Here is a 26,332-nt window from a genome sequence, read left to right on the forward strand (position 1 = left end):
CCATTGGCCACCGTCAGCTCATCCTCTTTTTAGTGTACGTTCTAACCAGCTTGTCCATGGTATCTACTCCTGATTTTGTTTCATCATAATTCAGAATCATTACTGGCTTGAATTCTTCACGATCTTCCACTTCCTACCTTGAATGCATTATACTGAGCAAAGTTACAACTTTTCCCTTTTTCGGACAATATGAAACAATTGAAGCATGCTCTTGGAATCCTAAAATAGATGAATATTTGACTCGACCTTTGGTCTGAGTGAAAGCTTGTGATAGTTCTCCTTTTTTTTCCTAATTGTTCCTAAGAGTGTGAGATTGATTTTCAGAAGTTCTCTCGCCAAACTAAGGCTAGTGAAAAAATTGTCAGTAGTTGCATTTCTGCCACTGTTTTCTAAGCCTTTCACCATATCTAAAGCAACTCTCTTGCCATGACCAACTTCACGAGATTCATTTTCTTGTCGACCAGTGTAAACTTGGAGATTGAGAACGAAAGACGTTGAACTATCACATACAGCCCATAATTTCAACCCATATTTTCCTGGTTTTGAAGGAATATATTACCAAAATGGACATCTACCACGAAATGCCACAAGTTGTTCATCAATTGTTACGTTACTGTGAGGAACATATGCTTCTTGAAATGTGTGTACCCACATTTCAAATATTTCTCTAATGGGAGCCAGCTTGTCAGGAGCACTGTTGTGACGTCTCACATCTGCATCATCAAATCAGATGCACCTTGAAATTTGCGTAAAGCGAATTCTAGCCATTGCTTCACTAAAAATGGGTCTACTATCCTCATAGTTCCACAGATGTGTAACTGCTTCATTATGGGCCTTGTAAGCACCTGCTAGGATCAAGACACCAATGAAGCACTTCAGTTCAATGGCATCTACTGGTTTCCATTTACTACCGTAAACAAGACTACCCTCTTTGTTAGTCCACTTTAGAATTATATCAACAATGTTTCTCCTAAGAAACAACTGAAAAGCTGATTTTACATTTTTCACTGCAAATTTTATTGGACCTGGCTTTACTTGCATTATGTTCCATCTCTCTTCCCTTCCACGAGCTCTTCTCAAATTGTGTTTGTGCCACAATTCTTCTCTGTTTCTAGATCTACACAAAATAAAAAAAAAATAAAAATACAAAGTGTATATCTTGGCGCTAGACCCTAATGTACATTTACAAAAATACAATGTGTACTTACATATAACAGTGAGAAATATGTGTAACTTTCTGTTCAGGCTGGACGTCTGCACTGTCCAAATCTTCTTCTCTACTTCCGTCTGATTGAGAAATATTCTCTTCTAAGATGTCAATTTATCCATCGCTGCATGAGACATCAGAAACTGTTGTTGTTGTTGTCAGTCCTGAGACTGGTTTGATGCAGCTCTCCATGCTACTCTATCCTGTGCAAGCTTCTTCATCTCACAGTACCTACTGCAACCTACATCCTTTTGAATCTGCTTAGTGTATTCATCTCTTGGTCTCCCTCTACAATTTTTACCCTCCACGCTGCCCTCCAATACTAAATTGGTGATCCCTTGATGCCTCACAACATGTCCTACCAAACGATTCCTTCTTCTAGTCAAGTTGTGCCACAAACGTCTCTTCTCCCCAATCCTATTCAATACCTCCTCCTTAGTTATGTGATCTACCCATCTAATCTTCAGCATTCTTCTGTAGCACCACATTTTGAAAGCTTCTATTCTCTTCTTGTCCAAACTATTTATCATCCATGTTTCACTTCCACATCAGAAACTATATTGCTGATATCACTATTTGATTCTCCAGATAGAGGATTATTCCACAGTAACATTTCAAGCACTTCGTCTTCGGAAAGGTGACGAGACATTTCCCAATAGATGCAACACACACAATCGTAGTCTCCACTTGTATGGAACAAATAACTGTCAGCTTATAAAGTATTGGCAACAATCATACGCTACAACAATATTTACAAGAATAAAACAGCAACAGCAACAGTTATGGATTCAATGCAGCATTATTGGGTAATAATACCGCAAGAGAGAAATGGGGTCGCATTTAACCCCAATGGTATTCAGTGGTTCTGTCTTGATTTTCTGCAAAACTAAATATTTTCAAAAAGTTATATTAATATATTACGAGCCCATTACTTAATTCAGGAATAGCCTGAATTTTTCATAATTTATAGAAATAGGAAATAAGGTATATTTTACATAAAATTACCACCTGGGGTCATTATAGACCCCACAGTATCAGGAGGGTTAAACTTAGCAAAACTATTAGCTTTAAAGTAAACTGACAGTTTTATATGAACCTCAAACCATTGGATGTGCTTAACCCTTGAGCAAACACACCAATTTCCAAAACACGAATTGGTGCCCAAAGTACTTCATACGTGCATAAAGAATAGTGCCTTTCTGTTACCAAGGTGAACATGTAAGAGCAAAAGCATAGTTTTATATTAGTTTAATTAAATAATACTTGTTAAAGCACAGTTTGATTAAACAATAATGAAATAAACTTTCATTATGCCACTCTGTTGCCATGGGCAGATATTACCCCACAATAACAACCTACTTGCAGCATTAAACAAGGACTCTACATCAAATCACAGCCAACTGCATATTCAATTACTTGTAGACAACTGCCTCATTGTGGATTGTGCTGCTAGCTCATAATGTGGGTCTTTTCTTGCATGGATCATTATTATTTTCTTGCTTCGCTCACTATTTGTTTTATGTTACTTTTGCTCATTTTTACATATCACAACACAATTTATCGCTATGTTAATTGAAGGGATAATGAAGGAATAGATACAAGCTCACCATTCTGAAACAACAATGGAATGGTGCAAAACAATATAGAGGCGTACCCACTCAAATGTTAATGAAAATGTTGATAATGAGGAGCGTGAAGTGCTGTGGTTGACCATAATTGTGTTTGTGGTGCATTTAGTATCTGTTCTTCATGTTCTGATCCTAGATTCACATTGATTACAAACTACGCAACAGTCAAAAAGACACTATTCCCATTAGCTGGATCAACATTAATAATAACTATCCCAAATATTAATTAATATTTCAGAAAATAAAGTAGGTATGTAATTTTTATATGAAGTTTGAGATATTGATACTGGGTTAAGAAAACAAGACAAACCTGTCAGACTGGTGCTTTGCCTACAAATTTGACTTTCACAAACATCTATTTTTCTTGAAACTTTGTATCTGTGCTTAGCGCCATTATGGTTCTCAGCACCACATTTGTTTGGGTATCCTTTCATCTCCCATACTCATGTATTCTTTGATATTTAATAAAATTTTCTCTGTCATTCCTTGCATAAGTTGTTGCATTTCATGATTATTTAAACTGTTGCACTTCAAGATCATTTATTACTTTCCAACCCTTTGCCTATTTTACAGGCCCGTAAATTGCTTGCAGTACTTTTGTTTCATCATTTCTCTAATACATTGTCTCATAGTGTTATCACTAGTTAAAAATACACCTAGATAATGGAAACAGTGACAGCTTTAAAACATTTGTTACACCCCTGCAACTGATGTGGTTGGTGTACTAACCTTAGAATTCAACACTGTCACCTATTTTATCTTGCCTTGTTTACACTAGGTCCTATTTTTACTCCTTCTACTGTCAGTATTTCATACATTTCTTTAGGGTGTTTCCATCTCTTGTCAACTGCAGTGTCATATAAATATGTATGTATTTGACTGGATTTCATCATTATTGTACCTCTCTTGCCTATTTTTTTTTTTTTTTTTTTTTTATCAGACTGTGCTATGCTATGTGGATCAGGACTGCAGAGAGACTGCCGCCTTGTTTCACTCCATTTGTAAAGCTCTTGATAGTTAACCCTTACTTACACCTTTGTTTCCTTCACTGTTAACTAAACTAACCTTCTTAGGTTGTCACAGATGGGCAATTGTTTTAGTGTTTTATACTATCTGGTCTGTTAACACCATCAGTAGGTTGTTTAAAATTGAGAAAAAGGAAATGCATATCTTAATAAACATTGCCAGACAGGAAAGTTGTGGTTTTGTCCAGAGATCACAGTGCCACACCAATGTCAACAACTCCAATCAGTACCACAGACATTAGTGAGGGCTCATTGCAGTCCACAACAACCAGCGAGAGACACTCCAGAAGACATGCCTCCCTCTCAGCATAGCAGCACTTTCATACTGAGATCAATATAGTGACTAGCATGCAAGAGCTCTGCCTCAGTTCATGACCTCAGCTACAATAGTCAGCACCATCATGTAGGACAGTGACAGTTGTTAAAGTTTCTTATGAAATGTACTTTCATAAATGTTGCATTTTGTACTGCAAGAGAAAAGTTTGTTAACTGAAACTTCCTGGCAGATGAAAATTGTGTGCCAGACCAGGACTCAAACTCAGGAAGGTAGGAGACGAGGTACTGGCGGAATTAAAGCTGTGAGGATGGGGTGTGAGTTGTGCTTGGGTAGCTCATTTGGCAGAGCACTTACCCGTGAAAGGCAAAGGTCCCAAGTTCGCAGCTCAGTCCGACACACAGTTTTAATGTGCCAGGAAGTTTCATATCAGTGCACACTCTGCTGTAGAATGAAAATTTCATTCTAGTTTGTTAACCAGTGAATCAAGTGATTCCTCCATAGTCAAGGATGACCATAACTTATCAAGCAATCCTGTGGAAAAGAACTGTGTTAAAGTTGAGCAAATCTTTCATTCATTTATGTCATGAAGTGAACTATTATTTAATGTGTTCTAGTTTGATGAGCCTTCTCCCATAGCCGACAAAGAACCCACAGTTATGTCCAATTGAAAGTAGTTTTGGCTGGTCACAACAAAAGTAGTGGTCAGTGATGGCTTAAAATTGTAGGAATTATCAAGGATCAAACCTAGAACCTTTGGATTTGTTGTTTGGCACTTCACCACACAGCCACCAAGAGGAATGGATATGTAAGTGAGAGGCTCAGAAATGTTTAGAATCTTTTTTTTTTTCTATCCGTATCTTGTTCCATAGGACCACAGAAGCAGTTAGTACATAAAAATAACATCAGAAAAGTTAATAATAAATAAAGTAAAATTTACGTAAATGATATGCAGACAACAAGCTACTGAGCATATGTTAGCATATTTGAAAATATAACCCAGGAAATTGATTAATTTTTTTCCCTCACAAACTCCCTGACACAACAGGACTGAGCCATGGGGACAGCCTTCAATTTAGACAGCAAAACTGAAAGAATCACTGTTAAGAATTTTTTAATTCTTGAGGTAGCTTTTTGAAAATGCATGCAGTGGACTATTGTGTGCCTTTCTGATCCAAATACAGATTGGGTTTCTACCTAGTATTAACTGAGTGAATTCATGAGAATAAGCTCATATTGTTAACAACAAGAAAAAATGGATGATTTAATCAAGAGTAATTTCACAAATTGAGCAAGTCAGTAATGTTTGGTCCACCTCTGCAAGTAATTATTCAGCTTGGCACTTATTGACAGAGTTGTTGAATGTCCTCCTGAGGGATATCATACCAAATTCTCTCCAATTGATGAATTAGATCATCAAAATCCCAACCTGGTTGGAGGGTCCTACCTATAATGCACCAAATGTTCTCAGTTGGGGAGAGATCTGGTGACCTTTCTGGCCAAGGGTAGGGTTTGGCAAGCACAAAGAAAAGCAATAGAAACTTTTGCCTTGTACTGGTTGTCATTATCCTGCTAAATAATAAGCCCAGGAAGGCTTCCCATGAAAGGCTACAAAACAGGGCATAGAATATCATCAGAGGACCACTGTGCTGTAAGGATGCCATGAGTGACAAAGGGGCCCTGCTGCTATAAAATAAAATGGCACACCAGACCATCACTCCTGGCTGTTAGTCAGCATGGAGGGCGACAGGTTAGTATCCCACCATGGTCCTTGGCATCTCCAGACATGTCTTCACCAGTCATCAGGTCAGAGTTCAAATTGGAAATCATCATTGAAGACAATTCTACACCAGTCATTGGGATCCCAGGCTGAATACATGTCTGGAGATGGCTCAGGGAAGAGGGGGTACCAAACAGATTGTCGCATGTTGTACAGACCGACAACCAGGGGTGATGGTCTGGGGTGCCATTTATTTTCATATCATGGCCCCTTTGTTTGTCATCTGCAGCATTCTTACTGCACAGCGGTATGTTGACTATATTTTATTCCAAGCCAAATAACTGCTTGCCTAGGGGCTAGGGTGGACCAATGCGTTACTGACTCACTAAGTTTGTGGAGCTCTTTCACTTGAATAAATCATCCAATTTTTCTGAAATTGTAATCATTTGTTTGTCTGTACATTTACATTACATCCACTGATTTGTGTCCCATTCTGATAATTCCTTCATGGTGTGTCTTTTCTTTTGTCATAGAGTGTATATATTGAGAGTTGTCAGAATTGCCAGACTCCTGAACAGGGGCTAGCAAAGTTTCATGTACTTACGCCATATATTGCTATAGCTGGCTACTTCTGAGCCAAAAAATCCTTTATGAATGGGAAGAGTTATCCCAGAATACCATGCCATATTGCATAAGCAAATGAAACTAAGGAAAGTAGGCTAATTTTTTTGTTCTGTATTGCAGATACTGTCCTAATTGTAAGTATAGCAGCACTCAGTTTTTGAAGAAGATCTTCAAATAGTCTTTCTGTATCAGCTAAACTTCTGTCTGGACACCCAGAAATTTGAATTGTTCAGACTCACTAATGATATACCCATTCTCTGTAATCAAAATGTCAGTTAGAAACTGTAAAAACTGAGTCTCACTTTGACTTAGCATCAATTTATTTTTTACAAACAATGAAATTATCTCTTTAATTGCATTATTTGATAAATTGCCTAAGTTGCCCTCAACAAATAGAAATATTTTAGAATCACCTTTCATATTAGGGAGCATATCATTTATGTAGACAATATATATAAGAAACAGTAGTAGCCCCAGCACTGACCCCTGAGCACTTCCACTTGAATGTACTCCTATCACATGCTTCCTCATGTTCAGTACAGATAAATTGCTACATCACAGTGCAAGAAAAACTTGTAATTAGCCATTCATTGTGTTACAGAGAGTTTTCTGTGAAAATTTGCACCATTAACCTGTGCTGTTATTTTCAAGGCACTGTAATGCCTGTAAGCAAGTGGAGCAGAGAAAGGTGTTCACAACTCCACTGGTCGATGAAGAGATTCCCTCCAGTTCAATGAATCAGGTATGTATTAAATGCTAATTATACATACACCAAGCATTGTGGGTTAAATACTTACTTTGGTATTCCAGACATCCAGTATTTGGCAGAATTTTATCTGTTGTCACTTGAATACACAGAAATACTAAAAAAAACTCTGAATATCTTGTGTTCACACCAATAATTATCTGCAGATAACATCTTATTTTTGTTACCCCATAAAAAGAGACTTATTTTGTCATTATTTCCTGTGTTGAAAAGTCTTCTTTCATTTTTTTCTTGCACAATATGAATTTCCAGCATGCAGTGACTGAAATGAAGTAGTTTAATGCTTCTGCTAATGTTAAGTTCATCCCAAGTTGTTTTGTCATGATATACTTCCCATGTATTTCAGTTATGTCGTAAAAAAACATAAGCAATCACAAGCAATATTTGCATTTGAGAAAGAGTTATTTATAATATATTCCATATCCCCTCTTGAAAAGGTTGTTGTTGTTGTGGTCTTCAGTCCTGAGACTGGTTTGATGCAGCTCTCCATGCTACTCTATCCTGTGCAAGCTTCTTCATCTCCCAGTACCTACTGCAACCTACATCCTTCTCAATCTGCTTAGTGTATTCATCTCTTGGTCTCCCCCTACAATTTTTACCCTCCACGCTGCCCTCCAATACTAAATTGGTGATCCCTTGATGCCTCAGAACATGTCCTACCAACTGATCCCTTCTTCTGGTCAAGTTGTGCCACAAACTTCTCTTCTCCCCAATCCTATTCAATACTTCCTCATTTGTTATGTGATCTACCCATCTAGTCTTCAGTATTCTTCTGTAGCACCACATTTCGAAAGCTTCTATTCTCTTCTTGTCTAAACTATTTACCGTCCATGTTTTACTTCCATTCATGGCTACACTCCATACAAATACTTTCAGAAATGACTTCCTGACACTTAAATCTATACTCGATGTTAACATATTTCTCTTCTTCAGAAACGCTTTCCTTGCCATTGCCAGTCTACATTTTATATCCTCTCTACTTCGACCATCACCAGTTATTTTGCTCCCGAAATAGCAAAACTCCTTTACTACTTTAAGTGTCTCATTTCCTAATCTAATACCCTCAACATCACCCGACTTAATTCGACTACATTCCATTATCCTCGTTTTGCTTTTGTTGATGTTCATCTCATATCCTCCCTTCAAGACACCATCCATTCCGTTCAACTGCTCTTCCAAGTCCTTTGCTGTCTCTGACAGAATTACAATGTCATCGGCAAACCTCAAAGAACAGACTTTATTGTTGATAGGCAATCAAGGGAAAACATCCCCTACAGAAGTTGTATAACAGTGCTTTCAGTAACCCACTATTACACTGTCAGACAGTCCTTCAGGCACTGAGGGAGTATGAGTGTGATGGCTGTATTGATACTGGATATGCTGGCTGAACCACAAGGTTAGTTCATTGTATCTGTGCATGTTGCTGTTTTTGTCACTGTGGACTGATCTGGACCTGAGATCTTTCCGTAACATCCACCTCAAGTTGACAATCAAAATTTGCACCCTTATTTCTCAACTGAGTTGCCAGAGCTATCCAACATAGATTTGCTGTGTCTAACCAAAAATCTCCAGTTTGGCACCTGCCAACAATGTGTGAGGAGCAGTGGAAGAAGGTGCCAAGATAGCTGCACAGCCACTGACAGCAGCATCATTATGGATGTTGCTAAGTCGGTGTTGATGTATGTACCATATTAGATGACTGATCATGACTGTTGAAAGCAGTCCTGTTCATTGTCAACAGCATTATTGAAAGGAGGAAAAATATGTTTTTTTTAATGCAAAATGGGAATAATGAAAAAATTGCATTATTATCAAAACGTCGATCATATAGGGTATTAGGTGATATATCTGCCTGGATTGAGTCTTTCTCAGTGGTGAGGACGCAGTATGTTATCTTTGATGGAGAGTCATCGACAGATATAAAAGTAAGTTCAGGTGTACTCCAGGGATGCATATCATGCCCCTTTCTGTTCATGTTGTATATTGATGATCTTGCGGACAGTATTAATAGAAACCTCAGACTTTCTGCAGATGATGCTTTTGTCTACAACAAAATACAGTTTGGATGAAGCTGTAGAAATGCTGAGTCAGACCTTGATAAGATTTCAAAGTGGTGCAATGCTGGTAGCTTGCTTTAAATGTTAAAAAATGTAAAATTGTGCATTTCATGAAAAAAAGCATAGTATCCTATGAATATAAGTGAGTCAGAGTTGGAATCTGCGAACTCCTTGTACAAATACTTGGATGTAATACTTAGAGGAGGAACATGAAGTAGAATGATCACATAGGCTCAGTTGTGGATAAAGCAGGTAGCAGACTTCAGTTTACTGGCAGAATACTGGGGAAATGCAGTCAGTCTACAAAGGAAATAGCTTACAAATCACTTACTTGTACAACCAAAGCTAGAACATAGTTCAAATAAGTCTAACAGGGGATATTAAATGTATACAGAGAAGGGGAGCACAAACAGTCAAAGATTTGTTTAATCCATGGGGAAGTATCACTTAGATGCAGAAAGAACTGAACTAGGAGACTCTTGAAGATAGACAGGAACTATTCCAAGAAGTCTACTAATAAAATCGCAAGAACGGCTTTAAATGATGACTCTAGGAATATACTACAACCCCATACATATTGTGCCCATAGTGATTGTGAGAATAAGATTAGATCAATTACAGGACACATGGAGGCATTTAAACAATCAGTTTTGCTGCACTCCATACATGAAATGAATTCAAGAAAGCCTTAATAACTGGTACAGTGCAATGTCCCCTCTGCTGTGTACTTCACAGTTGTAGATGTAGAAGGAAGTGAATTATCACCTTCTAGCATTATTGGAGACAGTAAGGGAGCTGATGTGATTTGTGAATAGTGACCTTATAACATTGAAAGAACTCCTCATCAGATAGCATTCAGTCTCTTAGAGTGACATGGGCATGCATTACAATTTCTGGGAAACCACAATGTGGCACTATTTCATTGTCAACCTGAAGATAAGCAGATCAAAATCACTGAATGGAATTTCAAAACACAACAGTTTTATTTAAACTCTGATAAGTGAGGACTCAAGCAATGTCAGTAAAACTGAAATGTTGCTGAAACAAAATTGTAATCATTGTATGGTCACTACAAAAATTCAGATCTTAAGTCACCAACATGGAGAAAGTTTCAGTGCCATTTTTGAAGTAATCTTTATAAGTAAGATCTCATTCTCTGATGAACTGCCTGGTGATCAAGTGCTGCAAAATGAACAAAACCAGTATTCAAACTCAACTGTAATGTTTATCCTTTTTTGTTTTTCGTAATAAGGCTGATTTTGTCATGTTTTGTCTTTTGACATGATAAATAGCAATTTTTACATTTAGCTTTGCCCTAAGTGGATTTTCTGTCTTTTTTTGTTGTGAATCTCCATCTGTGTCTTATAACTATTTAAGGATGTTAGATTGTTCCTGTCCTGCCTGCCCTGGAGAAAACGTCTCTCCCACTGGGCTGCTTGCTGTGCTGAGTTGTTGACAGGGCCATCAGATACCTGTTCCCATCTCCTCCATAGTCGAATTAAGTCGGGTGATGCTGAGGGTATTAGATTAGGAAATGAGACACTTAAAGTAGTAAAGGAGTTTCGCTATTTGGGAAGCAAAATAACTGATGATGGTCGAAGTAGAGAGGATATAAAATGTAGACTGGCAATGGCAAGGAAAGCGTTTCTAAAGAAGAGAAATTTGTTAATGTCGAGTATAGATTTAAGTTTCAGAAAGTCGTTTCTGAAAGTATTTGTATGGAGTGTAGCCATGTATGGAAGTGAAACGTGGACAATAAATAGTTTAGACAAGAAGAGAATAGAAGCTTTCAAAATGTGGTGCTACAGAAGAATGCTGAAGATTAGATGGGTAGATCACATAACTAATGAGGAGGTATTGAATAGAATTGGGGAGAAGAGACGTTTGTGGCACAACTTGACTAGAAGAAGGGATTGGTTGGTAGGACATGTTCTGAGGCATCGAAGGATCACCAATTTGGTACTGGAGGGCAGCGTGGAGGGTAAAAATCATAGAGGGAGACCAAGAGATGATTACACTAAGCAGATTCAGAAGGATGTAGGCTGCAGTAGGTACTGGGAGATGAAGAAGCTTGCACTGGATAGAGTAACATGGAGAGCTGCATCAAACCAGTCTCAGGACTGAAGACCACAACAACAACAACATTTCCATTTCTGTCCATCTTCTCATTCTTGCACCCTATGTCCATTTCCTCTCCCCTCTCCTCCCCCCCCCCCTCCTCCACTCTCTGTCCATATCCTCTTCCCCCCCCCCCCTCTGACTCCAAGCCTTATTTATTGCTATTGCAAACAAAACCTTGATTGGGAACTGAAGTTGCTTAAAATGAGTGGGTAAATCAGCTGGTATGTGAGAGAGACATCTTCAGATGATGGATCTGTGGGGATTGTAGCTTCAATGACAGTTTTTTGCATAGTTGTAATTTGCAAATGAATAGGATCACAATTTTTCAAATGATTTGGATTCCATAGTAGTATTTTAATTGTAAGCCGATTAGTCGTAAATACAAACTTCCTGTTTCCTGTTAAAACTGACTGTGAGAAAGAAAACTAAAACAAGCACTTTCACAGCACAGTATTTTCTTTCTCACAGTTTCTTTTAACTGATAGCCTATACATTGTTGTTTAAAAAACATGTAGCCTATCTCTGTCTGAATTTTTATTAGAGTGGCGTGAAAAAATTTGAAGTAAGATAGTCAAGAACTTTTCGAGTTATTTGGTAGCAATGCTGAACATCATCTTGGCTTTGTATAGTAGTGCGCACACACACACACACACACACACACACACACACACACACACACACACACACACATATATATATATATATATATATATATATATATATATATATATATATACACACACACACACACACACACACAAACCATAAATATTAAAGAAATATGTAGCCTATGTCCATCTGAAAGTTATTAGAGTAGCATGTAAAAATTTGCAGTAAATTGATCGAAAACTTCTTGAGACTTTTGCTAAAGATGTAATAGGTATATACCTGCCCAATGTTCATTAGAATATTGGGTAAAAATTTGAAGTAAATCAGTCAACAACTTCTTGAGACTTTTGGTAATGATATTAAACAATGACTTCTCTCTATACAGTAAGTATAGATAGATGTGCATATTTATATGTTTTATATATATATTTAAATATATATATATACCTATGCCTGTACAAATGTTTGTTAGAGCATTGTGTGAAAATACAAAGTAAATCGGCCAAGAACTTTTTTGGTAACAACATTAAACAATGACTTGCCTTAATATAGTAGTATAGATATCCCTTCTCTGCATTTTCATAATGGTTGGGAATACTGTATAACCAATATTCTTACTAATTATCCCAACATACTGCAGTGGTGGAAGGAATCTTTTGAGTGAATTTATATGAAAATGTGTGTAGTTTCATTTTCATGATGATAGTGTCACAGAAGTAGCCAAATTGCTAAAATAATGAGATACTAAATGAAGAAATGAAAAGATGAAAAAAGTTATCAATATGGTCACATGCTATGAATTAAACATTTATTTTGATTCAGAAGTGACTGAAACTAAAATTTGGACCATTGCATGCTGTTGAAAGTGAGGAGTTTATTTTTAGTACAATTATTCACACTACTGTGCTGCATTTAAGAAAAGTACTAAAGAGAGTGAGTGTACCATCAATTTCCATAAAGGCATGCAGGAATGAATTCATATTTTCTGAAAGACACAGCAAAAAAGTTTCTCAGTTCTTGCTTGATAAGATTTTTGTGGAAGAAATGTGTCCAAATACAAGCAAACACTATTGTCCTAAAAGAAACAAAAGAAAAAACTTCTATGATGCTTTTAGGTATTACAGAAATACTGCTAATATATGGATTTCTTTGAGTAAAATGCATTCTATTATCCAATTGTGTGTAAAAATGTTACTATAAGGAAATTCTGTTCCTTAGGAGTTGTGTTTTTCTGTTCCTTGGGAGTTGTGCTTGTGACATGAAATTCTCATCAGAAGGCACTAGAATTCTGTTCAGCTTACATTCTGTCAAATTCAGAAATATGTGTATTGGTAATGCTGAATGATGCAGTGTTGAGTGGTCCAATACAGAGTTTCTTTGTTGTTTTCTTCATCTTCTTCTTTTCATTTAACATGTGTTTGTTATATTGCAATTGTTTTACTTCTGATTGTTAGGAGATCTCTTCCTCTGTTCACAGATACAGTACAGAGTTGTTAGATGGAGGAATACAGAGTACCAAGTAGGAACCAGTGTGTACCTTCAACCAGGGTCCTTCAAATTAAGAAATCTGTGCACTACCTTCTATGATAAACCAGAAAAGAGGAAGGTACATTAACAAACTTTATTACAGATTGTTACTAAAGGTTTGGAGTTCATTTGTCATTTTATAGTGTTATGTACTAAGAACTCTGTGTGACAAAACTAGTTCGTCAATAATGACAGTCATAAACCTTGATTATCTACATTCATCAGTGTGTTACAATATAATTTTCTGAAAATTTTGTACAGACTGTCAAAGACTGTTTTCTTGAACAGTTTTTATTGACACTAGTCATGTTGCACAGAATAAGCATGCAAATGATAAGACAGAGTTCAAACAAGGTTATCTTAATGCTATTACAATACTGTTGGCCAAAATAAGGTCTTGGTGAGTCCAGGTAAACAGCCAATAATTGATGGCACAGAATGAGCCAGTGTATCTGTCATATCAGTCACTTGAAGCAGTTACAAGCTTGAGATAGCAGTTTTGGGTTCCTCTTTTTAAACACTCTTTACATGATGACCAATATCTTTAGAGAACTAAAAGATTGTGTTATGCATTTCTTTCAGAGGAAGAGGTGGTTATAGAGCAGACCAAAACTGTTTTCAGGAAATAAAAAAACAGTTAAAAGAATAATGAAACTTGTCAGCACTAGGAAAGAAAGTAAACCTTTTTTTAAAGGAAATAAAATGCTTCCATCCTTGGTTTTGTACGTTGGAGCAGTTATGCATGTCAAATAAAGTGTACTGATGAAAGAAAATTTATTTATCCAAAATTAAAGTCTTCATGATTATAATACCAGATCAGAGACCTCTATTACTTATTGAGACACAACCTTGTGCAGAAAAGATGTACATCTTGTAGGAAAACGGTGTACAAGAGATTACCCAGACATATAAAATCTGTTTCTGAATGAAATGTCCTTTTTCTTCCTCTATTATTTTATTTGTTTAAAACTAACTGTCGTCCTTACTTTGCTTAGTAGAGCTTCTACTCAGTACTCTAACAGAACTTACTGCATGAAAATATGTAACTCATCCATTTGTAATTCTACAAATAACAAGTAAGTCTACAGTATATGTAAACAAAACCGTTGCTCTATTGATTCATTACATGACATCCAATTTATTATGAAAAATGTAATGAAATTCATTTGTAAGTTGTAGAACCAATATGTATGAAGATCTTCTACCCAGATTCTGTGGACAGTGCACTTAGTGGAAAAACAAATTAATGTGGATGAATTAAATAAATAACTATCTCTCGCTTTGTTTCTCTTCTACACAGTAAATGATCATTTTTGCAACATAACAAATGAAAAATTGATATCACCATTTTCATGTAATACTGGTAGCTGTAGCATTAGGGAATGAAGATGAGTCCTTAAGATATGTTATGCTTCAAGAGATGTAAACAGAATAGGAAATGGCTGATCACAGAAAACTTTATTTTAATAACAGCCATCTGAGATTTGGTGTTATACTTAAGTGTGCTTGTTGATATTTCTCAGTCTTTTTATTATAATATTATTATTATTTTGAAGTTTCTTCTGACATTCTTATTTATTTAATGTTTAGCACTATACACACTCATGTAAAATACTGTGGAACTGTCTTTTCTTTATCTTACCCTTGGTATTCTGTACCTATCCAGTGCACAGCCTATAAAAATGTGTGTTACTCTTTTCCTCTTCAGCTTATATCATTTTGTTCTTACAGCCAATGAAAGAACACAATTGCGAGAAATTGGATTTATGATCCACAGACCATGAGAATACCAAACTAACATCTCATATTCTCTTGATCTAACTGTTTGTTGCTATCTGTTCTATTAAATTTGGTAATTTTAGTCATGTGTAAAAATTATTGTACATAGGATGGTAATTTTTATGTGAAGAAATGAAAATGTCTGCAATATGTGTAGCTGTTACATATATTTGTGTAAATGTTTGTGCCAGATATTCATGTTATTGCAGATAAGAGGTAATTTGTATAATTTTATCGGCACTTGACCAGTAATTGCAACAATAGTGTGACACAGAAATTTATTAATATTTTCCGCACTACACTTTCCGAATCTGTTGTTAGCAATTTATCTGTGGATTACCCTTGTACTTTAAAAATCATGGTAAATGTTTCAAAAATAAGAAAACAAGAACATCTGTGTTGATGTATTTTCATAATAATCCAGTAACTGTAAAATATCTGTAAGAATTTTCCTCTTCTACATAGTGATCTGTTGATTGGCAGTACTTCCTTTTGCATATAGAGAGACAATGTTATTGCCATTGTGCATCAAAGGCCACATTTATACAAACAGAGTGGCAAATCGAAGAATTATTATAGAAGCCAGAACGATAAATAAGAAGTAGGATGCCACGTCATATACCCTATTCAGTGTAATGTCAAGTAGAGACATATAATGAATCATACACATTAGCATTAGTGTCCCTGAAGTAAAGCCATCATGTTTCATCATACCTGAGTACTTTTAGATAATCATAGTTTTTCTGAAGTCTCTGCTCTCAGTTTAATTTGAACATGACAGATTAAAATTTTTCTGAACTAGGTTTCATAATCAGAGACCCACCTTTTACTGCCATTGCACTTGTGAGAAAGCAATGCAGAAATTTTTTATTCATGGACCAGCAACCACTTTATCCATGCCCGTCCAGTATAAAGTTGTCATTAATGTTCAACACAATGAGTACTCCCTGTGGGTATATGATTATGATCCAGGTTGTGACACTGACATAAACATCGACCCGCAAATGAGGACTCTCTCTGCTCGTGAGTTCTTTGGACAAAAAGTTTGAGATGATTCAGTCTGTTTATGCGATTTGTTGTACATACACATGTAGATTCTTATACTTAAATATACGTGTGTATCAAAATATAAAGTGGAAGTGTTTGATTTTTGGATAGTAGCCCATCACATTACCACAGTGGTGACCCGGCGTGGACTCTGATTCTCTGGCATCAGGCTCTCCCAACATGGCTGACGACCTAGTCCCCCACCATATTTCAGACTCCTTGAATGATACGACACAAGTCACTCAGGCCCATGGTCCATCACTGGTGTCCAGCCCTAGTGACTCTCCTTTTACTGGTTTCCCAGTCAGTTCAAGTGGCTCTCTGTACGCAGGTTTTCCAGCCCACACCAACCGGGCTGAGTTGACCCCCCCTACGATCGCATTTCACACCTCAGTTCTGCCACACCATGTGGAAGATGTCTCGCTGGTAGTAGATAATGACCACAACCTCGTCCTCCTGATGGACACAAACACACCGTTATCAGACAAGTGCTTGGGAGTCGAGGTACTACAGTGGTTCACCCTCCCTCAACATTGTGACCCCACCCTTCTACACAACTTTATTTCTCCACTCAGTGAGATTCGAATCATCCCTCCACACTTTGGTTCTTCTGCACACTTCAGGCCACTGGCTTTCTCTCGAGCCGGCCATCGCCTCACCCGACCACGCCATCTGGAGAACTTTGTGATGAACCTACCACTTCATGTTCCACCACTGACTTCATCACTGCATGACATAGATGTACCATTGGTCTAGCTCCTGGACCCCAGGACATCCTTGAATATGGCACAGATGCCCCCCCCCCTCCCCCCCTTCCCCAAAGGTCTAATTTGGACAAAAAGTTTGAGATGATTCTGTCTGCTTATGTGGCTTGTTGTGTATAGCTGTCTACACAGCTGTATTTAAATATACATCTGTATCGAAATATAAAATGAAAGTGTTTGATTTTGGGATAGTAACCCATCACATTCCCACAAGGTCATGATTTATCAGTTCTGTTTAGTCAAGTGTCTGACTATAGAAAGCACATAGCCTTCACTTAGCCTTTAGCTTTCTAAAAGTTAAAGTATGCAGTGAAATTTGTAGTCAGAAGTTAAACTAAACTAAAAAAAAAGTGCCCTGCACAGACACTCTGAGGCTAGTAGGTGCCATATTTGACTTTGTAGTTGCCATATTTGACTTTTTTGTCGAACTGACTTGTATTGCAGTGACTTGTATTGCAGCATGCAATCAAAACATCAGGATGTTCTGTATACAATAAAGGGTTTACTTTGTTATGCACTTAAAGGAAACTTATTTTGATTAACCACAGACTAATCTCTGATAGAAGTAGTGTTTGCAGAGTTCAACAATATATTGAAGCTATTCAAAGCCCATAACAATATGGCTGAGTAACACTATATCAAATAACAGCTAAACTCTGCTGTGCTTTTACACAGGATTGCCAGAAACAGTCTAAAAACCTGGTAAGTGTGTTGCATGGTAGATTGTCCCGAGCATTGAAGTTAGCCAATCAGGCCATTTTGTACACAAATTCAAGTGGCCCACCAAATTAAATTAGTGTGAATTGTTCTCATAGTGTAGATTATGGAACATGAGATAGCTCAGCCTTTGGCTTGGGTTCAGTCCTTACTGCTGTCCCATGTCCAGTTTTTGTACCGCTCTCTATTGTGGTTTTAGGAAACCAATTGGAGAACACATTTCATGACACTATCTCTGGTGGGCAGCTCAAATTTGCATGCACAATGACCTAATTAGCTAATATCAATGTTAATTAACTTGGAAACAGTGCAAGATATCAATTTTTTCCTTGACAATTATTTCTCAGCACAACCTACCCTGCAACACTCTTACAAGCTTTTCAGACTGTTTCTGACAAGCCTGTATGTTTGTAAATAATTTACAAAAGAACTACTGCCACTTGCTCTGATATCCTGAAAGTGAATTATGTTTTCATTGGGATTCATTTCATACTGTTGTAAACTACTTTAAATCCATGTTCTCACTATTAGTGAGAAAGTGAATAATTTTAAATGTATTTTACAATATCCATTTCTATTTGTTGAAGGTCAATGAAGATATTTACACAGAGTTTTATCGAAAGATGGAAGATGGCATTAAAGGTTCCAATGAAGATACACCTGAGCCATTCTGTATTGGCCTTATTACGTGCATATTTGTAGAAAATAGTGAGAACTGTGCAAAGGATATTAAATTAAGAGTAAAAATGTTTTACAGGCCAGAAAATGTAATGAATGAAATAGAAGATGTCTTAAAAGTAGATCTTAACAAGTTGTATTGGAGTGACGATGGTTAGTAAATCATATTTTTGTTAGAGTTTCACATTGTATTGTGATAACAAACAATATAGAAAAGGAATTCAGTGTTGCATATTAGCTCCTCCCTCCTTTTATCTGAGATTCCTCCAATATCTGTTGTTTATAACAATTATATCTTTTTTACTTTGCTCTGTTACTTTGTTTTAAGACATAGACCCTGACTGTAATACGGACTCCTCATGCTTTGGCCTTACTGCTGATAACCGTACTAGATCACATTTGGTATTCCAAATATACTTATGTATCTTTGATTCCTGAAGTTCTGCAGTTTGCTGGCTATAAATAGAGGTAGTAACAGAAGGAATCTAACCTGATGCTGCCTGTCTTAGAGGCCCCTAAGTAGTGCTCTTCACTTCACTGATGAAACAAAGCTGCAAATGTCTTTGTGGCTATTACATGGTTCCTACTCAATAACACACAAAACTCATCAATTTTAGTTTCACTGATTAATGATTTTATCCATCTTTAGCATACTTCATTAAGGTGATGACCAGTTAATGAGATATACACTGATGAACCAAACCATTATTGATTGACGACTCCTTGGAATGCTGTGTGCACAATGACCATGTATGTTCAATTGAAAGGAAAGTCAGTGTTGGCTGTAATATTGATGGTTTATTGATAGCAAAATCGATTTTCAATCACATATTGATCATCTTCAGTGCTGTGGTGTTCAAATTAAACTCATAGGCACTGGTATCAAGTTATTATCAGTAACCAAAACTGAGAAACAATCACAAATAATAAACTCATAGGCACTGGTATCAAGTTATCAGTAACCAAAACTGAGAAACAATCACAAATAATTATTTGTGATTGTTTTTCAGTTTTGGTTACTGATAATAACTTGATACCAGTGCCTATGAGTTTAATTTGTACACCACAGCACTGAAGATGATCACTATGTGATTGAAAATCGATTTTGCTATCAATAAATCATCAATATTACAGCCAACGCTGACCTTCCTTTTAATTTTTAATCCAAAACATTATGACTACTGCCCACTGTGAGGTAGAATGCCTCCTGGTGGTGTTGCAGGCATGTGACACAGTAAGGAAAGAATGTAAATGAAAGGCAGACAAATGGGCAGTCATTATAGTGAAGATGCAGGACACAAATGCTGAAATCCACTGATATTAGTGGTTTTGACAAAGGCCACATTGTTATACTGCTTTGGCTGGAAATAAGAATCTTTGAAATGGCAAAGATGGTTGCCTGTCAGTGGAAAAATGGAAATGAGCATTTGGCCCCTTCAGGGTCAGGTCCGGCCACCTTAGTGCAGGTCTTATTACATTCGACGCCACACTGGGCGACCTGCGCACCAGATGGGGATGAAATGGTGATGAAGACAACACAACACCCAGTCCCCGTGCAGAGAAAATCCCTGACCCAGCCGGGAATCGCACCTGGCCCCCTTAGGACGACAGTCCATCACACTGACCATTCAGCTATCGGGGTGGATGCCTGTCAGTGTACAACCTTCATGAGAACCTAAGGAAAGTGGTTGAAGGATGGTGAAATAATGAGTAGACCATCTGGTATTGGACAACCACATCTCATCAAAAAATGTATAGGTCAGAGAATCTGTGACCATTGCCCACCGTGAGGTTGAATGCCTCCTGCTGGTGTTGTGGGCACGTGACACAGTAAGGAAAGAATGTTAGCGGAAGAGCCATGAATGGGCAGTCATTATAGTGAAGACATGGGCTGCAAATGCAGAAATCCTGTATATAAGCAGTTTTAACAAAGAGCATATTGTTATGGTGCTGTGGCTGGAAATGAGAAGTTCTGAAATGTTGGTGTACAACTGCCATGAGCACCTATGGAAAGTGGTTGAAGGATGGTGAAATAACAAGTAGGAGGTATGGTGTTGGACAACCACATCTCACCAAAAAATGTAGAGGTTGGAGGATCCCCCGCTGTATAATCCAGGATATGCAGTGATCTGTGACAGATGTGATGATGGAATACTATGCTGGTGCGGGTGCAAGGGTTTCAGAATAAACCAGACCAATGTTTAACATGGAGCCCCATGTCACTAAGTGTTCCTGTGTTGACCCTACGATGTCATCCGTTATGATTGCAGTGGACACAGAATTACTAAGTTTTCAGTGTGGGTCAATAGAAATGTATAGCCTGTCAAATGAATCACATTTCTTGTTGCACCAGATCGATGACTGAGTCCTTATATGCTGTCATCAAGGTGAATGGCTGCAAAAAACATGCACCGTGCCACAGATGCCAGCAGGTGAGGGCAGAATTATGCTATATGGGGTACAATGAGCTGGGCTTCCATGGAAACTGTGGAGGTAATTGAAGGCACCATGAAAGCAGTGAACTATGTGCACATTATTGCGGACCACCTGGATCGTTTCCTGCTTGATGTATCCTCTTACTGCAACGACATCTTCCAGCAGGATAACTGTCCCTGTTGCAAGATCAGAATTATGCTACAGTTGTTTGAGGGGCATTATAGTGAACTCACATTGATGTCTTGGCCAGCAAATGTCCCTTATCTGTAGCCACAGGAACACATATCAGGCACCAGCTGTTTTCCCACAAACCACCATTCCGTAATTTGTGAGAATTGCTTGACCTGTGCATAGACATTTGGTGTCACATACTTTTGGAATCCTTTCAAGGATTTGTAGGTTTCATGCAAAGCAGAATCTCTGATGTACTGTGGTTGAAAAGTGGAACAATATGCTATTAAACACATGGTCACAAAGTTTTGGCACATTGGTGTACAAGGACTAATTAGCACACACATCAGGATAGACTCTACAATACCTTAAGGTCACTATCCAGTTGTGAAGTTCACTGTTCTTTTGCAGCATCAAAAAACACCCAACACATTTACATAAAATCAGTGCAGTTTGTAATAAGCATTGACCTGCAGTAATTTGGTAATACTATACACTGGGGCAGTTCAATGAACTCAATTGTTAATAAACATCACCGTGTCCAACAAAACCTCACTCTGGTACCAATGACATTCCAAACTTAATGTGTATCACAACACAGTCCATTTAAAATGTTCATTAATTAGTTTATAGACTCTACTCAAAAGTTATTAGAGTTCCCAAGATTCACCGTGGCTGGTGTGCATATTTTCACATACAGAACGAACATATTTGTGGCATGCGTCAACACTAAGAGTGCACTCAAATGTAGATCTTACAATGCATGAACTGCCAGTTTTATAATATAATTGGATAGATAAAAAAATATACTCACCAATCGGTGGCAGGAGAAAACCTGTATGAAAGTTAATAAAACGTGCAAGCTTCCAGAACCAGCAGCTCCATCTTCTGACAAAAGGGTTGGAAGAAGAAGGGAAAGGGATGATGGAAAATGACTGTTGAGGTTTAGGAAATGGGGAGAACTATGGAAAAGTTGCCCATAATCCGGGTCAGGGGAGACTTACTGGACATGATGAGGAGGAAAGACAGACTGTTGGGGCCTGCACGAATCAGTTTTAAAACCGGAGTGCTTAAAGATGGAAGATAGGATAGTAGCAAAACAGAATTAAGGATAAAACATCATGCAAGAACTAATATGAGCAAAAGGCAAGTGCATTATACATGGTTGGCACATGAGAGGAAGGTAGGGGATGGAGGGGTAGGGAATAGACAGGTTAGAAAATAAATGGTATACAAAACAATAAAAGGGGTCTAGAAACTACACTCCTGGAAATTGAAATAAGAACACCGTGTATTCATTGTCCCAGGAAGGGGAAACTTTATTGACACATTCCTGGGGTCAGATACATCACATGATCACACTGACAGAACCACAGGCACATAGACACAGGCAACAGAGCATGCACAATGTCGGCACTAGTACAGTGTATATCCACCTTTCGCAGCAATGCAGGCTGCTATTCGCCCATGGAGACGATCGTAGAGATGCTGGATGTAGTCCTGTGGAACGGCTTGCCATGCCATTTCCACCTGGCGCCTCAGTTGGACCAGCGTTCGTGCTGGACGTGCAGACCGCGTGAGACGACGCTTCATCCAGTCCCAAACATGCTCAATGGGGGACAGATCCGGAGATCTTGCTGGCCAGGGTAGTTGACTTACACCTTCTAGAGCACGTTGGGTGGCACGGGATACATGCGGACGTGCATTGTCCTGTTGGAACAGCAAGTTCCCTTGCCGGTCTAGGAATGGTAGAACGATGGGTTCGATGACGGTTTGGATGTACCGTGCACTATTCAGTGTCCCCTCGACGATCACCAGTGGTGTACGGCCAGTGTAGGAGATCGCTCCCCACACCATGATGCCGGGTGTTGGCCCTGTGTGCCTCGGTCGTATGCAGTCCTGATTGTGGCGCTCACCTGCACGGTGCCAAACACGCATACGACCATCATTGGCACCAAGGCAGTAGCGACTCTCATCGCTGAAGACGACACGTCTCCATTCGTCCCTCCATTCACGCCTGTCGCGACACCACTGGAGGCGGGCTGCACGATGTTGGGGCGTGAGCGGAAGACGGCCTAACGGTGTGCGGGACCGTAGCCCAGCTTCATGGAGATGGTTGCGAATGGTCCTCGCCGATACCCCAGGAGCAACAGTGTCCCTAATTTGCTGGGAAGTGGCGGTGTGGTCCCCTACGGCACTGCGTAGGATCCTACGGTCTTGACGTGCATCCGTGCGTCGCTGTGGTCCGGTCCCAGGTCGACGGGCACGTGCACCTTCCGCCGACAACTGGCGACAACATCGATGTACTGTGGAGACCTCACGCCCCACGTGTTGAGCAATTCGGCGGTACGTCCACCCGGTCTCCCGCGTGCCCACTATACGCCCTCGCTCAAAGTCCGTCAACTGCACATACGGTTCACGTCCACGCTGTCGCGGCATGCTACCAGTGTTAAAGACTGCGATGGAGCTCCGTATGCCACGGCAAACTGGCTGACACTGACGGCGGCGGTGCACAAATGCTGCGCAGCTAGCGCCATTTGACGGTCAACACCGCGGTTCCTGGTGTGTCCGCTGTGCCGTGCGTGTGATCATTGCTTGTACAGCCCTCTCGCAGTGTCCGGAGCAAGTATGGTGGGCCTGACACACCGGTGTCAATGTGTTCTTTTTTCCATTTCCAGGAGTGTATATGTACCTTTTATTTTCTGACCAGTCTATAAGTTTGATTACTGCATAAGATAATTAGTTTTGGGTAATTTAAAATAAGTTGCTGGTAATTTGGAATGCTTAACTTTTGAATAGTGTAGACCACATGTCTTGAATATATTGGTTGGTTCACAGATTTTATGCTTGTAGTGAACTGTAGATACAATTAACTGTAATTTGTAATTATAAGTACCCAAATGAAGATCAGTTACATCAGTTTGATTGGAACAGTCAACATATAAATCTGAAAAATAAATTCCAGTGACGTTAAGTGTAAATAATTAGTTGAGATTTTTATGTAAATTTTACGTACCATTAGATAATTTTTTTGAAAATGGGTTGATATGTGGTACATGAAGATTGCTTGTGCTATTGATCTGTAAATGTAATATTTTCATGTATTCCATATGCACTGCTGTAATAAAAACCTTGAGTGAATTGAAAACCTCCAAAGGGGTGTACTAATTTTTTTCCAGCTGTGTATGATGATTATTTCCATTTTTTATAATAGGAAATGAGAGACAGTGCTTATACATGTACAGTACAATGCAGAAAGGATATACAACTTATGTTATGCTGTAGAGAAGCAATGTCAAATGATTATAAACAGAAGAAGTCTCGTGCCCAATGAAATAGGCACATTGTAATTACAGAAACTCTACAATCTGATACTTTGACACTATTAATATGATTAGCTTAAAAAAGTTATCTAACATGTTTCAAAATTACATGGTATGTTTTAGAGGTAAAATGCTAATATCAAATGATAAAACTGTATAAGTCAAATATTTTTTTTAAAAAAGTTTTCCACCCAATGACATCATGAGGTAATGGGCATATCATAATTATAAAAAATGCACAATCTGAAAAACTGTTGACATGCTTTAGTGTAAAAGAGCTATATTCTGACATGTTTCAGAGTTACAATTGCATGTTTTTCAAACTAAATACTGGAAGTAATTATTTGCAATTAATAAAAGTGTAAAATAGTTGCAATGAATGAGGCTTCCAAGTAGAGTTTAAAGGTATCCATAATGAGTAAAATTTGAATCACCGGGAACTGCTGAGAGCTCAAGCACAGCTTGTATGCATCATCTATTGCTTATAGAAGTATGTTTACAAACATACAACGAACAGCTGCTACTACCTGTTGCAGAGTATATTTAAATGGAGTTGACAGTAACTTGGAGGCAGATATCCAGTAAATTGGTGCTCCATAATCTGCATTGCTTGTTAAGAGTCTTTCCCTTGGCATTTTTCAAATGAGCATAAATTTGTCACTGGGCATGAAAATTTCTAAAATCTACTTGAATTTTAGTGTTTTATTATTTACTATTAGCATTTTATTTTAAAAATTTGCAATGATAACTCCCTTTAAGCTAAACAATGTTAACAATTTTAAGATATCAGATTGTACAGTTTTTGTAATTATGACACAGCAATTTTTCTCTTGACATTGTTGGATGCAAAACTTTTTTTTGAATTCACTTGACTTCTACTGTACTTTGTCATTTGATGTTGCACCTTTACAGTGTAACATATGTTGTATTTTCTTTCTGCACTGTGCTGTACATACATAAGCATTGTTTCTCATTTCGTGTTATTAAAAAAAATCTATATATCTATCATATCATGTATTAACATTTGTCAGTGTCAGATACACTTGATAGTGACCTAATATAAAGGCTGAAATTCTTTGTGTAGACTTAATAATGTTTCAGTTAAGCAACTGGAATGATTTTGAACAACAGTTGCAGTATCAGCATCATCCAAACATAGAAAAACTAATTAAAAAAGAATGATGCAGATATTACAGTCACTGCCATTGAGAAACAAATGAAATCATGTAGAGTGAATTAGGTCAGACAGTCCAGTGGAAGCACAGTGAGATCTTATATATAATTTGTAGCTGTGTTTTCGCCTATATTAGCCATAATCTGCTGTAGAACTCTCAACAAAAAATTGTGCCCAGTGGTTGGAAGAAAGCACAGGCCACACTTGTCTAGAGAAGGGTAGCAGAAGTAATCCACAAAATCTGCCATCCACTATCTCTGACATCCATCTGATATGCAATCTTAAACATATTCTGAATTTAAACATAATGAGGTAGCTTGAAAAGAAAGACCTGAATTGCACTGGTTCGAATTCCAAAAACATTGCTATACAAGATTCAATCCATGATCTTTCACATGGCATCCTCAAAACCATAGCCCAGCTATGAGATGGATATACACTGAAGTGACAAAGAAACTGGTATAGACGTGCATTTTCAAATACAGAGATATGTAAACAGGCAGAATATGGCGCTGCAGTTGGCAACACCTATATAAGACAATAAGTGTCTGGTGCAGTTGTTGGATCAGTTACTGCTCCTACAATGACAATTTATCAAGATTTAAGTGAGTTTGAATGTGGTGCTATAGTGGATGCAATAGTGGTGGGACACAGCATCTCCAAGGTAGCGATGAAGTGGGGATGC

The 26,332-nt window shown here is 38.0% G+C and overlaps 1 protein-coding gene across 1 annotated transcript in view; it reads left to right on the plus strand.

Moving 5' to 3' along the window:
* The window catches only part of LOC126109514 (DNA (cytosine-5)-methyltransferase 1-like), a 128,855-nt gene that overhangs the window by 16,427 nt on the left and 86,096 nt on the right, over positions 1–26,332 (plus strand). Inside the window, exons 20-25 of the mRNA XM_049914535.1 lie at positions 95–251; positions 1,246–1,380; positions 1,796–2,013; positions 7,130–7,220; positions 13,509–13,637; positions 18,453–18,696. Coding sequence (XP_049770492.1) covers positions 95–251; positions 1,246–1,380; positions 1,796–2,013; positions 7,130–7,220; positions 13,509–13,637; positions 18,453–18,696 — 974 coding nt within the window. The remainder of the gene's footprint in view (positions 1–94; positions 252–1,245; positions 1,381–1,795; positions 2,014–7,129; positions 7,221–13,508; positions 13,638–18,452; positions 18,697–26,332) is intronic.

Source organism: Schistocerca cancellata, chromosome 12 (genome assembly GCF_023864275.1).
Source record: "Schistocerca cancellata isolate TAMUIC-IGC-003103 chromosome 12, iqSchCanc2.1, whole genome shotgun sequence".
NCBI lineage: Eukaryota > Metazoa > Arthropoda > Insecta > Orthoptera > Acrididae > Schistocerca > Schistocerca cancellata.